At 41.0% G+C, this 14724-nt stretch overlaps 1 protein-coding gene across 2 annotated transcripts in view; it reads left to right on the plus strand.

Moving 5' to 3' along the window:
- The window catches only part of LOC122811042 (F-box/WD repeat-containing protein 7-like), a 1408110-nt gene that overhangs the window by 103173 nt on the left and 1290213 nt on the right, over positions 1-14724 (plus strand). For both annotated transcript variants that reach the window (XM_044082576.1, XM_044082577.1), the window contains exon 3: positions 4887-4959. In XM_044082576.1, the coding sequence (XP_043938511.1) occupies positions 4887-4959 (73 nt within the window). The remainder of the gene's footprint in view (positions 1-4886; positions 4960-14724) is intronic.

Genomic DNA, 14724 nt, shown 5'->3' on the forward strand with positions numbered 1-14724 from the left:
ATGTGTTTGGGGTGGAGGCTAGAGGCATGTAGAAGACTATTATATTGTGGATATTTTCTATGCACAGTGGTACGAAGAGTATTATCCACTTCCTTGCTCAGGTGGACATCCAAAAATCAATTTGGTGTGTATCAAAGCTTACTGTAAAACTGACACCCCATTTATTGCTATTCAAATATTCCACAAATTCCATAAGATACTCAACTCCCCCTTTCCAAACCAACCAACAGTCGTCCAGGTACCATCTCCAAATGTCCATTTCAGGCAAATATAAATTGTGTATTTCATTATATATGATCTGGTCTTCCACATATCCCATGAAGAGATCTGCATAGATAGGTGCAAAAGAGGCACCCATCGCCGTGCCCTGAACTTGCCAGTAGCATTGATCTTGAAAATAGAACACGTTCTTGGTTAGAACGTGTTCAGCCATACAGATGAGTAAAGTGTTAAATCCTGGACTGTAGAGGTTGGTCTTAAGTAGCCAATATTCCAATGCCAATAGACCTGCCCAATGTGGTATGCTAGTATATAATGATGTTACATCTAATGTACACATAATCCAATCGGCTTCCAGTTGTGATTCAGAGACAATCTGCAGAAATTCAGTAGTGTCCTGTAGTCTAGCTCGTACATGTAACAGGGGCTTTAGATATTGAGTCAGGAAAACTGATAAAGGTTCTGTCAATGATCCAATGCCTGAAACAATAGGTCTACCAGGAGGTGTAGAGAGGGATTTATGGATTTTGGGCAAAAGATACAAGTATTGTTTAACTGGATCCTGAACACTGAGATGAAATTTCATTTTAACACTGATAATGCCCTCATCAACAGCAAGCTGTAAGAAGTTGTCTATCTCCTGTTTAAATTTAGGTGTTGGGTCAATGGGCATATGTAGATAATGCTGAGTATTTGACACTTGTCTTTTACCTTCAGCCCAGTAATAACTGGAATTCATAACCACAATGGCCCCACCCTTATCAGCAGGAAGAATAGTGATATCTGTATTTTTTCTAAGATTGGTAAGTGCCTGTTGTTCCTGAGCATTTAAATTATTTCTAATAATGTTTCCTGTACCCAACTGGTGGTGTAGATCTTTGAGAACAGCATTCTGGAATATGGCTACGTGTTTGTCCATTGGAGGACAAAACTTGGAAGGTAGGAATCGAAATTCAATGGATCTTTGAGTTAATTCCTGTTGATCAAAAAATATTTTTAAATTCAGTCTTCTACAAAAATCCATAACATCTGATGCAAATGTGCTTTCATCAACAAAGAAACCAGGAATAAAACCTAGACCTTTATTCAGCAAAAGCTCTTCCATGGGTGTTAATACATATTCAGAAATGTTATGCACATTAGAACAGTCTATGTTCATTTCACTATTGACAGAAACAATTCCTCTAGCGTTCTTATGCTTCCGTCCCCCCCTGTGTCTGTGCCTAAAGGGTGATCAGCATTGCGTACCCTTTTTGGAGTGGGAGAATCCGACATGTTAGTGGATTCAGTATCCGTAGTAGATGATTCTTCCCCTGAACTCCTGTTGGGTGATGTACCCCTTTTAAGTATTGATCTGGGCCACTTTTGTCGTGTGTGTGTGTATAGTTTTTGGTGCCCTCTGCAAATCTTACCCCTTTGTATAATTCAAAGGGTTTCCCCCTTCTATAATCTTCTATATCTCTGGTAAATTTCTTTAATTTCTTTTCTTTGAGAGTTTTTTCAGAGGCTGAAAGATCCTTATACAACTTACTAAGTAATTCTTGAAAGCTCGGTTGATTTTCATACAACTTTAATTTTTTACACATTTCTTGCACATCACAAATATTGGTTTGAATAGTCCTATCATAAAATGAGGACAAAATGTTGACAAACATCATGGCTGAATACTGTTGTGCAACATTCCACTCCTTGATTAATAGGTCATCCGGTTGACCAACCGAAGGCTGTAATTTAGTTCTGAGACCCCTCGGGGCTATATTCTGATGCTGGTATGCCTTAAATAATCTGGAGTGCCAGATGTTAGAACGTAATGTTTTATTTTTTTTACCAAATTGAGTGAATAACATACTACAATCGTCAACTGGATCAGACGTACCACTTGCAGCAGATATATTATTCGAATCAATCCCAAATATATGTATGTCATCTTTATCTGCATATAGTCCATGTACCATATCATTGAGATCCATGACAATAGATTGTGCGTATGTGAAGACCAAATGTGATGTGTTAATGTCAGATTAGTATTGATACAAAAATAATCAATTGTTATACAACCGAACGTGCGTATGTGCTAGCCTGCTCTTCTGTACATTAGGAATAACCATTTCCCAGTACCACCAAAGAACATGCTTAAACACATCCATACATTGCACCCATGGCCTTCCCAGCCAGCCCCTCACCCCAATGGGGGTCAGATGGACTGATCAACATAATGGGAGCTGATTAACAGACTGGGTAGGAGGAAAAATAGTACAAAAATAAATTACTTGCGTAGTGTGTAGTGTGCTAAAGCATGTTGACTTTTTTATAACGGGTCTTATGGCACGTAATGTATTTTTTGCCTAAACTATGTCAAATCGTGTCATGTGCTAAAAGTATTTCACTGTTTGACAGATGCATTACAAACCATGTGATACTCAGAAAAGGAAATAATGTGAAAAAGATTGCATTTATACTACATTCTGTGAATCTGTGCATTACAGGAGAGCACAAATGGTAATAGTTCAGGTGAATAGCGCATAATTTATATGTTTTAAAGAAGCACCTTGAGTTCATCCTACTTCCAAAAGGACAAAACCAGCTCTTTGTGAAGTTTTGTACATATTTAGAGAAGGTCTCCAAATGGGGTTTACAGGTCTGCTGGCCTACCTAATTGCTGCAGCTAACCCATATACATGCTCTCTCACATCCCTGAATTCCTCCTACATTTTTATCTTTTCAGTCCACTTGCTAACCTAAAAAGCTCTACGCTGTCACTTTTTGCCAAGCTAACCTTGCAGTTCATACGCTGCTTTAAATATGACGCGCGCGTTCTGCCATGTAACACGTCATTTTTCTTTCTTTACTTTCATTTTTGCATTTCCCACTCGGGCTCCTGGATGTTATAAATAAAACACTTATTGCTACACCCCCTCCACCATCAGCAGAGTGCTAAGTGCCAGCAACTGCTCCTCATAGCCCACTTACCATTCTTGTGATGACACTAACATCCCCCATTTTATCTGTACCCATCATCAGTTTAATGTTTCTTTCAGTGCAGTATCCTAAATGCAGCCTTGCAAATTCCCTGTGCAGTGAAAAGATTACAGTAATTTTACTTAAGTTCGTCTCTTTTTACATGCAACTGAATAATTTACTGTTTTTGCTATAATATGAGCAAAAAGATGGAAACAACTTCCAGAGACATTTCTAGATCTACATCCCCTAGGCTATTTCTTGACAATCCCACTACATGCACACAACGCACATCACAGTATAATGTAGTATTTTAGTGTGAGTGCTAGCTGCTCTCTGGATTTCTTTCTGCATGGTGCCCTGGTTTCCTCCCAAATTCATTCGGCATCTTTTAGATATATTTAAGATTTTTAATGCCCCACAGGTGTGCATGCCAAATGTGAGTGGACATCTAAGACAGACTGATGCAGTATCAAAGATTAGTTCTTCCTTCCCTCCTTTCACCCACTGAATTCTGGGATAGACTTCGACTTCTCCAGGACACTGACCGTGATTAACTAGGTAAATGGAGAATTGCACCCATTGAGTGCTGGGATAGGCTCAGACTTGCCCATGACAGTGATTTAGGTTAGATGGTAAATGCGATATGAATATATTCAGAGACCACCTTCTACAAATTGTAGATTTTCTAACCCATTTGTTGAGCAGTCACATAATTGTGTCGAATTGAACTGGCAAACCCTTTTTCTTGCATGATTCTATCATATTGCCCATATTTTAGGTTATTGTTTTCAAGAAACTCTGACAGTTACCTTGAAGAATCCTTTCCACTATCCTAACCTAGACTACAATGAGACCGTTTATAATCACCCAGCACCTTCATGGAGTTACTAATGCAAGGACATCTCTTTCCTTATCAGTCTTCTGATAGCGTCCTAAATTCAAAGAAAAGGTTATGCAGCCTTGTTAAGGCCTTGCAGGTAGCACAAAATTTTCTATATGCAATAGATTACAATTTCTCTCTGAGCCCCCTGTGAATGATTACATGTCTTATTAGCTTAAGGAAAGACTTCCACTAGTTTGAGAAGAACATAATCCTGCACACATGTAATAAGAGTTAATACCTATAATTCTTGCGACCAGATTTTGTTGTGTGAGTGGGCTCTTTGGCACATAGAAACTGAATGACCACTTCTCATCACTGTTACTTTTGCTGCTAGAAGTGGATGCGGCATAGTCTTGCCATTCAAGTAGAGGCTTCATGACAATATAATTTCAATAGCAGAGGTGCCAAGGAAAGGACTTGTGATGCTAATTTTTTTTGACAGGTGGTTTAATATCTCAAACACACACACACACACACACACACACACACACACACACACACACACACACACACACACTCGCTCACTCTCTCACATTCACTTTCTCACACTCGCACGCGCACACACACACACACACACACACACACTGCATTTCTATACTTCTCTCTGTGTTGCCTTACCATGTGATAGTAAGTTGAAGGGAGGTATCGAGCTTGGGGGGGGGGGTGCATAATTATCAGCTGGTCAACGTATGAATGGAACAAGTATTACATGAACAAAATATTGTGTTATACTAACTGATCCTGCCCAGTCATCATTTATTATTACAAACAAGATGCGGTTTGATAGGGATATTGTAAATGCTGAGCTTGTTCTCTCTTACAGGTAAACAAACACTGGCATGCCTTGTGCAGCAGAAATGATGTGTGGTTCATAAAATACAAGGAAGCTGAATTTGGTAAGATTTCTCCTTATTTAAAAAAAAAAAAAAAAAAAAAAATTGTACCTAGTATAGTGTCACAGCCAGCCAGCACATATAAACATGGCACCAGTGAGTGACAGCTGGGTTGTTGGTACCATCACAGAATGGCAACATCCAGATATTGTTTTACCTTATTTGGATGAGGCACCTGCTCTTCTTTTCCTATCTTGTGTGATTTGGTTTTCACACTGCGTCTGCTCTTAATGTTGAAATGCTGTTAACTCATGATTTTTAACAATATTGCATTTTGTTACGTGATTGTTTGTTGCTTGTTATGGATATTTTCTCCCTGTGCGCCCACTGTTAATGGGCTCAGCCCATTAAGGCTAACTTTGCTAATAAAATATAAAATAGATACAATTTAATAAGTAGTAAAGCATCCTGTGCGATACTGGATAAAAGGTATTTTAACTTTAACCAATTAATCTTAAGTTCTTTACTGTAATGAGTTTTGTTGGGGACATTAGCAGTGTACTTTGCAATTTTTCTCTGTTCTAGTTTACTTATGTGAATTTTTGGAATATTAGTAAAGACAGAGGAGGCAGAGAGTAATGTGTTAAGAGTCTGGGCTATATTCACTTCTCTGTTAGGTGTGATGATTTGTAAAACATATCCAACTTTGTGGGAGTTTTTGAAGTTACACAGTCAACATTTTTCTTGCAGGATAATTTTATGATCTATGGATATGGTTTCTTGTTTTGTGAAATACTCGAATTCTCTGCGGCTAAATAAGAGTAGTTTAATTTTACTGGCATTTAATAAGAGTTGTCTTTAACCACTGCTCTAGGCAATAAAGGTTAAGTTGTATGGATTGCTACAAGACATCTGGACAAATCCTAAAAGAATGGTGGGACAAAAAACTAAAATCTGGCCAGATTTTAAATATTGCTCTCTTTAACGTAGGAAGTTGCTAGAATAATGACAATTTGTATTAGCATAGATTTTTCTAAAGGATTTTAAAGTTTGAAACTCAATGTATGTCATTATTTAGTGACTTCAAACCTCAGTGATTTGCTAGCAAGCCACAAACTTTTTGAGGGACACTAAAAATAGGAGGCAAAAATCTAGACATTCTGTAAAATCTGGACTGTGTGAGGCATGTGAGGGAGTTAGTACAGATAGCAGTGGAGTTAGCTTGGTGCTATACAGTTAACCTGCTGTTTGGGTTGTTGAGTTGTTTTGAGCAGTGCGGGAATCTGTTATGCCAGCTGTGACTTGGTTTCAATTATATCTAAGTAGTACTGGCATCCAGATTCTACATGTGATTGTTTTTGCAAAATGTGGTGTATAGGTATCCTGGATTTACTACTAGACTTGACAAAAGCTGTACAGGTATCCTGTGAAAAGAACTATGCAGAACCTATGAACACCACAGACATTCTGTGTTATGCTTGCAGATGTCTGGTACATGACCATAATATAGGGACAGCACTAGGTAAGTGTCAGAGCCATAAGATAACTAGCTATATTCACCTTTCATAAGACTCACTTAAAAGGTCTTGCTACCCTTTACAAAACTTAATAGCAATGACCTTGTAAATCAATCAGGTGTGTACATGATAATCGTGCTTTAAATTTGTGTCTCAATCCAGTCATCAAGACTAGCATTCTCAGCAGTATGCATGATATAATCCTCCCTCCTCATGTCTCTCCTTAAGCCTTACTTGCCATGTATCCCCTCTGCTTATAATCCCCTCCTTTTGTAATCATGCATACTCAGCTTCTCACAATGTTCAACAACCATTATGTTTACAAATCTTTATATACACTCTAAATATTCCCTTTTATCTTGCCATGTTTTATTTAATCATATGTACTTTTGCATATTTATCTAAAATGTTAGCATACAAACTCTGGGTTGAGAATGAAAGAAGTCAGAAGTAATCCTTGATCTTCCCTGCTAAACAAATTCAAGTAAATAATAAATATGTATTACTTTGCTTGACCTATTCTTACCATAGGCAGGGAATAATTCAGAAAGGGACCTATCATGCTATTGAGTCTTATTTGCTGGGTTAGATTTAGGTTTCTTGTATGGGTGTTTGTACATTAACTAGTTTTGTGGGGAAACATCGGGTCAAATAGGATGGGTTTTCATGACATGAAAAGCACGAACACAGGTCAGCATGGACTAGCTAGTAGGCTACTGCATGTAAAGAGAGTTGTGAAAATATAATGGGATATTTGAAAGATTTAAAACCTTTATTTTTTTATTGAAAAACATTGGGGACTTGCAGTGGTAAGGCAATTTTGTTTTTAATATGAAAAATATTCCCTTTGAAATTAAGTAGGCTAGCTAGGCAGATTTTCTTACTGTTGTGGAAATATGATCAAATAAGAGTGAGAGTCGTCCACATAAGTACCCTCGCCTCTTGTGGCTCTGTGTGAAGAGGAGTATCTTTTTTTCACCCAACTCTTCCTTTATCAGATCCATCATTGAATATAGGGCCTCTTTGAAGGATATTGCTCATTTAGAAAAGCTCCAGTGATTTTTACCCAATAAGGGGGGGGGGGCACTTTTTTTTTTGCAGAAGGCTACTATGATGCACTTTTTTTTGCATTTAGATGACCATTTTCACCGCACCAGGTATGGTATTACTCTAACCTTTTTGGAGCAGTTTAGATCAATAGATGAGCAGTTAGCACCATTGCTTACAATTTTATGTGTAGACAGGATGCCAGTATCTCTCTCTCAATATGTGATCCATTGGATTGCCAATTTGCAGTCTGGCAGACAATGTATACCATTTAGGGGTATAGTGTCCAAAGCATCAGCTAAGTCAAGATATGCAGAATAAATAGTGTGACCACTGTTTATACCCTGTGTAACGTGTTTAAAGAAGTTTATACATTTCAGAAGACAGGATCTGCACTGGACAAAATCAAACTGGTATGGATCAGCAAATTGCCTATGTCTGCACAAATGAGTTCTTCTATAATGCTTTTCAGATCCACTTTGTAATTTTGAAATACTGAAATCCCAAATTTCAGTATTTCGAACTTAAAATCCTGAATGCTCACAAATGCAATAATTCACTATCCCAAGACTTAGAAGCCTGAGAATACATGATAAACAGGCAGTACATCCCTAACAGGATGTACTTTGTACCAAACTGCAATGGTGTCTCCCTCCTTTCCCTCACCTGGAAGTATAGGTGCTGTGTATGAAACCATGGTGTCACAGAAAGGGGAAAAAAGTAATCCTAGATGGTTATGTGTACCACCTGGAGAAAAAAGGACCGAACAGACACTACTGGTATTGCAAGTGGAAGGCAGCTATGAAATGCAAAGGTAGGGTGATAACTCCCATACCTACTGGAGAAAGGATGTGTAAGTCAGCTGCACAGAACCATAGCGGTGATCCAACGGAGCTGGAGAGATGCAGCTTGTGTGCCGAACTGAAGCACAGGGCAGCTGTCTCCAGAGATTCTCCATGCCTACTTGTAGAGGACGCACTAGCTTCTGTGTGCATAGATGTAGTCCCAGATTTGCCGACCAGGAGAGCATTGCTACAGCAAGTGGGAAGAGTGTGCAGGAAAGCTACTAGATCAACAGCGAGGGCTAGCCTCAATCTACTTACCCTAAACATCCAGGACTACCCCAGCAAGAGTGGCACATTCCTCGAGAAATGGGTCGTAGATGCATCCGGTGACAACATTGTCATAGTGTATAGTACAGTCAATAACCTGTATGACCTCTGCTGTGCCACCATTTGGTTAATGGGATGGCACCTTCTTCAAGGGTGTCATCTGTAGGTAGCTGCACAGTATCCATGGGTTACTCTGCTGTGGTGGAGACAGTAGATCAGTCCCACTACTGTATTACTAAATGAGCAGGAAGTCCCTTAGAGCATGCAACACCATGTGGGACTGTGTGTTCCGTCTGTTGGAAGATCAGGGATTCGACACCTCACTAAGATATGTACTGTGTGACTTTGAGGTCATCACAATTAAGAGCATCAGAACCAATATTAATGCTGAGAAGTCTAAAGGGTGCTTGTTCCATTTTGGTAGGAATGTGTGGTGCAAGGTCCAGCAATTGGGACTGGCACATTTGTACAATGCTGACATCACCTTCCAGATTGCAGTTAAGTGCCTCATAGCACTTGCATTTCCGCCAGAGGATGAGGTTATACGGGCATTTTTGGACTTGAAGGAGGTATACCCTCCAGAGGGGAGAGAATCTGTGAAGTACTTCGGTGATTGGTATGGGTTAGGCCGGAAGAGTGGTTTTACCACCAGAACTGCTGCAGTCTCACACTTCCCACCAGGGTTTTGGAATGTGCATGAATTAAACACACTGTTTGTCCCAAACCCAAAATTCAGTTGAAGCCTGGCACCGGCACCTAAAATGTTTATTGGGTGCTAAGGCAACTGACCTATCAGTATTGATGCAGACATTAGCGAGGGAACAGGATAGGGTGGACGAGTTATGGACCCCCCTCGCTACTGGGTGTCCGCCCACACCAAACCGGCGTAGGGTGCTGAGAAGACATGTGCAATTTGAGATTATACGATCACATAGGGAGGAGTTACGGACCCACCTCGCTACTGGGTGTCCACCCACACCAAAATGGCATAGGGTGCTGAGAAGACATGTACAATTTGAGATTATACTAACACATAGGGAGGAGTATACAACCATGGAGTTCCTGAAGGCTGTAGCACAAATTTTACAGATGTGAGTACAAGAATACTGTGCTTATATGACTTGGACATTACACGTTTGCTGTAGGTTTCACTACTGAGTGCATATTTACACTGCCTGGTGTTCCGCCGAGGTGGAGGGGTATAAAAAGGAAAGATGCCGCAGTACGGATTTTCAATATTCTGATAGTTCGGCATTGTGACATTCGTTATTACTTATTTTCGCGTTTGTAAGCGTTCAGGTTTGTGATTTCGAAATACTGAAATTCGGGATTTTAGTATTACGAAATTACCAAGTGGATCCTTTTCATGGCTTTACCGTATAAAGCTGACAGGCCCCTTTTGAATAGGGGAGTCACAGTGGCTGTCTAAGCATCCGTCAGAAATATGGATAGGCTGAAGCTGAATAGTTAAGTTTGTTTGTTTGTTTCGGCTTTTCCCGGTTAGGGGTCGCCACAGTGGAACTCCAGTCTGCTAATGATTGGTAGTGGATTTTTACTTACCGGGTTACCAGCCCTGATGCATAACCTTCAACGAAGGCACGCCCCATTCACGTATGCCTCCACACAGAAGACGCTCTAGCTGAGAATCGAACGGGACAACTTCTTGCTATGAGGCGACAATGCTACCGCAGCACCACCACTACAGTTCTCAGCTCATAATGCTTACCTGGCAGTAATGAGAATACAGGTATGTTATCTGGTCCCATCAAAATACTGTTTTTAGCTTTTGACAAGGATTCTAAAACTTGTTCCAAGGTAATTTAAAAGGAAACTAATTTTTCAGGGATATAGGGGGGGCAACAGTGTGAGTATTAGGGGTAATGTTAGCTCACAATTTGCCTGTTACTACATTGGCTATATCCTTGAGATCTGTGTAGTATATTTGAGCTTATCACTGGAAGTTAAACCTTAATTTCCTGACAAAGATTTGTAGTATCCTTTGGTATCTATAATGACCTTATGTCTGCAGTATGCTTTACATTTTCTAACTATGTTCCTTGCTGGTATGTTTCAGTGGTACTTTGAACAGTGGCACTTAAGTTAGTGGCATGAGGATTTCTTATAACTTTTTAATTTCCTCCTTTTGTTAGTTTATTAAATGGAAGTTAAACGAGAGAGGTTTATACTTGAATTTGCCATTGTATTTACAGTGAACCGGTGCAGTATATTCTATGCATGTCTTTAGGTAATGGTAAAAAAAATGGAGGTAAATATTTCAGCCCTCCCAGCTGGGTCTGTTTGTCAAAGATAGTTATTAATCTTGCTTAGGTTTTTACAAGCCAATGTAGATTTGCCCTGGAAAGGTCCATAAAGATGGTCTCATTTGGTGGGGGTGGGGGGTAGTACCACTGGGCTTGACAGAGATGATTACTGATCTGGGGTCAGATTTAAGCACACCTGAGTAGATGTGGGGTGGGGGTGTAGGCAGGGAGTAATTTGATAAGGACCAGGTGAATGATATTAAAGCCTCTAGTGGGTAGTTTTACAGTTTGCTTCAGTGCATTGGTATTAAAGTCTATAAAATGTTTAGCATATCTCTTTTGAGGTATGAATGTGCCAGTTAATTGCAGTCTCCTAGCAAAAAAGTTATTTGGTTTGATATTTATCCACTTAATTTTAAGGTAATTCCCGATGTTCTTCATTCCACATTGCTGCAGTCCTAACTATTGGGTAGTCCGCTGTCCAGTCGGCCCGAATACCAAAGTATATGGCTGACGTCGGTCACGGCGCATTAGACTGACGTCAGTACGTCAGGGTACTAATGCGCATGACCGACGTCATATCCTCAGTCTTTTTTGCCGCATGGTCCGATGCAGAAGCAATTTTGCGAGTGCAGGTTGGCGTTCTGAAAGTTTCTGAAGCCAGAGTTTCAGACCGAATCAAAGTTGGCTAAGTACCCCGTTGGGGAATATTTTGTTTTTTTCTTGCCTCAGTATTTAACCGGATGTCAGAAAAAGTGAATAACTGTATTTCTTGTGGGAAACAGATACCTCATAGGGATTACCATACTTTGTGTATACCTTGTTTAGGGCCTGAGCACGACGTTGTTGGATGCCGCTCTTGTGCTAGATTTAACAAACGCACTATTAAGAGAAGGTTAGACTGTGCCAGGTTAGTGTTTGGGAAGCGTTGTAATTATAAAATGCCGTCGGAGGCTCCGACGCCGGCTTCGCTAAAAACGCAAGGACAAAGCAGCAAAGCCTAGAGTGGAAGAACCGACAGTCCCAGACGTCGGTTCTTTAGAGGGCTCAGTGGAGCCGGAGGTTTTGCCTGGTGTTTCTTTGGAATCTCAGGGAGAGACTTTACTGTTACAGGATGTATCCTCTCAGGAAGTAGGCCAGGCTGAGGGGGCTTCTCAGGTGGCTGTTCTTCCTTCTCTTCCTAAGGTGGTTAGAGCCTCCCCTTCTGTTACCAAGGCTTCTTTGAGGGGCAGGCCAAGTTTTGCTTCAGTGGGGGTTTCTCTTAGTGCCTCAGGGTCTTTGCCTAAGAAACATATGCTTAAAATGGCAGAGGATTTGATTACTATGATAAGGGGTTCTATGCCCCCTCCTGATAAGAGGCCTAGGGTGGAACCTGAGTTTGAGAGTTTTGAGCAATGCTCGGAGGCTTCTGAGTCTTCGGCTGAAGACTTGCAGGAGTACCCTCCTTATTCTGATTCTGATGCGGATGATTCTACTCCTTCAGCTTCTCCTCCTGAGGATTTTTCATTTTCAGAGACTCTGCATTCCATGAGGGAGCATTTTAAATGGGAAGGTCAAGATTTCTCTGATTCCAGGAAAAGGCTTAGGGAATTCTTGTTTTTACCCCAGCATAGGCCTTTAGCTATACCTCCTGTTTTGAATGTGGTGGAAGATGTTTTTGCAGAGGCTTCCCTGAATCCTGATTCTTTGCCTCCTGCCCCAGTTAAACCGGATAGGTATTATAGGGTGCCTGACGCTCATAAGTATCTTTTAAGAGTCCTAGGGCAGACCCGGAAACTGTCTCTCAGGGGCCTAAGGGTGTGAAGGCCTCAGTTGTTAAAAATCCTGTCCCTCCTGATAGAGGCAAGGGCTTTGGATAGATGGGGAAAGAAAGTGTATACTTCTTCCACTTTAGCCATGAGGGCGTTGAATTGTCAGTTTCACATGTTAAAATATCAGAATTATCTTCTTTCACAGTTGAAATCTAAGGTGGATGCTCTGGCGGAAGGTATTGAGTGTAAAGAGTTGCAGGATTTAGTTCATGTGTCTGAACAAGTGGGTAAACATTCCTTGCAATGTGGTTTTGATGCTGTGCAGGCCTCCTCCAGGGTGGCTGCCACTGGTTCTGTTCTTCGTAGGCACGCCTGGTTGAGAGATCAGAACTTAGCTGAGCATGTTAAGACAAGGATTTTGGATGCTCCTTTACAGTCTGATGTGTTGTTTGGTTCGCCTGTGGAAGCAGTTTTAAAGAAAATGGAGGACAAGGCTAAGTCTATGCAAACTGTTAAGGATTTTTGCAGGTGCAGCCTCCAAGTTTAGTAGAAATTGGCCTACTAAGGGGTGGACTTATCCTGCTTATGATTCCCAGTCTAGGGGTAGGTCTAGACGTGGTAGGGGCAGAGCTCAAGGTTCTTTTAGGCCTAGGACAGGGAGTTCACCTGCTCAGACTTCTGGTGAGGGCAGGGGTCAGTCCTTTCGTAAGCAGACCCAATGACCTGCCTTTTCAGCTGCCAGTACCTTCTGCCTGGCGGCACCTCTAGGAGGAAGACTGTCTCTTTTCAAAGAAAATTGGGATTTAATTACCCAAGACAAATGGGTTCTGGATATCATTCACCACGGTTACAGGTTTTATTTCCATACCTTGCCTCCTTTCAAAGGCATGCCAGACATTCCTCCTCTACAAAGGACAGAGGCTCGCAAACAAATTTCTCTGTTACTCCAAATAGGAGCCATTCAGTCAGTTCCTGTGCCAGAAAGGGGCCTGGGATTTTATTCTCGCCTGTTCCTAGTACCAAAGAAGGGGAACACGTGGAGACCAATTTTGGATTTATCTATCCTCAACACTTATCTGGACATTCCAAAGTTCAAAATGTTGACGTTACAACAGCTTTTACCTCTACTGGGCAAAGATCACTGGATGGTAACTTTAGATCTCAAGGAAGCTTACCTTCATGTGCCTATAAGACTAAGTTGCAGAAAGTATCTGCGTTTTCGAGCTGGAAATTCTCATTATCAGTTCTCTGCATTGCCCTTTGGCTTATCTACTGCACCCAGAGTATTCACAAAGGTTCTGGCTCCAGTGATAGCTTACTTCAGGCTAAAAGGAATTCAAATCTATCCTTACTTGGACGACTGCCTGATTCTGGCTCAAGAAAAGGAAGACCTTCTACAGCATTTGGAATATGTCATAGCAGTGCTAAGATGCCTAGGGTATTCTGTGAACGAAATAAAGTCCAGTCTAGTACCCTCTCAAGACATGTGCTTTCTGGGTGTGAGACTGAATACAGCAGCCCAGATGGCCTTTCTAACCCCGGACAAACAAAAAGAATCTTTCCAGTTACTTCCATCAATTATCTCTTCAGTCCGGGCTGACTGCAAGGACAGTCCTTCAAGCCTTAGGGTTCATGGCATCTTGTATTCTGGTGCTTCCCAATGCCAAACTGCATATGAGGAAGCTACAATGGTATCTCAAAATCTATGGACACAGCACTGCCAGGATTTGGACACTGTCATTCAAATAATACCTTGCATTCAAAAGGAATTTTTGTGGTGGGCTCAGGAATGTCACCTAAACAAGGGACTCTCTGTGACCCGGCCAGAGGCAAGTCAGATTCTAACGACAGATGCCTCAGACATTGCTTGGGGAGCTCATCTAGATGGAAAGTGGATACAAGACAAGTGGCCTGCCAGACTACAGCATCTACATATCAACATGAAAGAGATGTTAGCAGTCCAGTTTGCATTAATGGCTTTCAAGGAGTTACTTCTTCCAGGGCAGGTGTTGATTCTAACAGACAACACAACTGTCATGTGGTACATCAACAAACAAGGGGAACACATTCTTACCCATTGTGCAGGCAAGCAATGATTTTATGGGAGACTGCGCTAAGCTTGCAACTAACTCTTCAGGCA

This window comes from Protopterus annectens, chromosome 9.part0, assembly GCF_019279795.1.
Source record: "Protopterus annectens isolate FY-2018-M chromosome 9.part0, PAN1.0, whole genome shotgun sequence".
Taxonomy (NCBI): Eukaryota; Metazoa; Chordata; order Ceratodontiformes; family Protopteridae; genus Protopterus; species Protopterus annectens.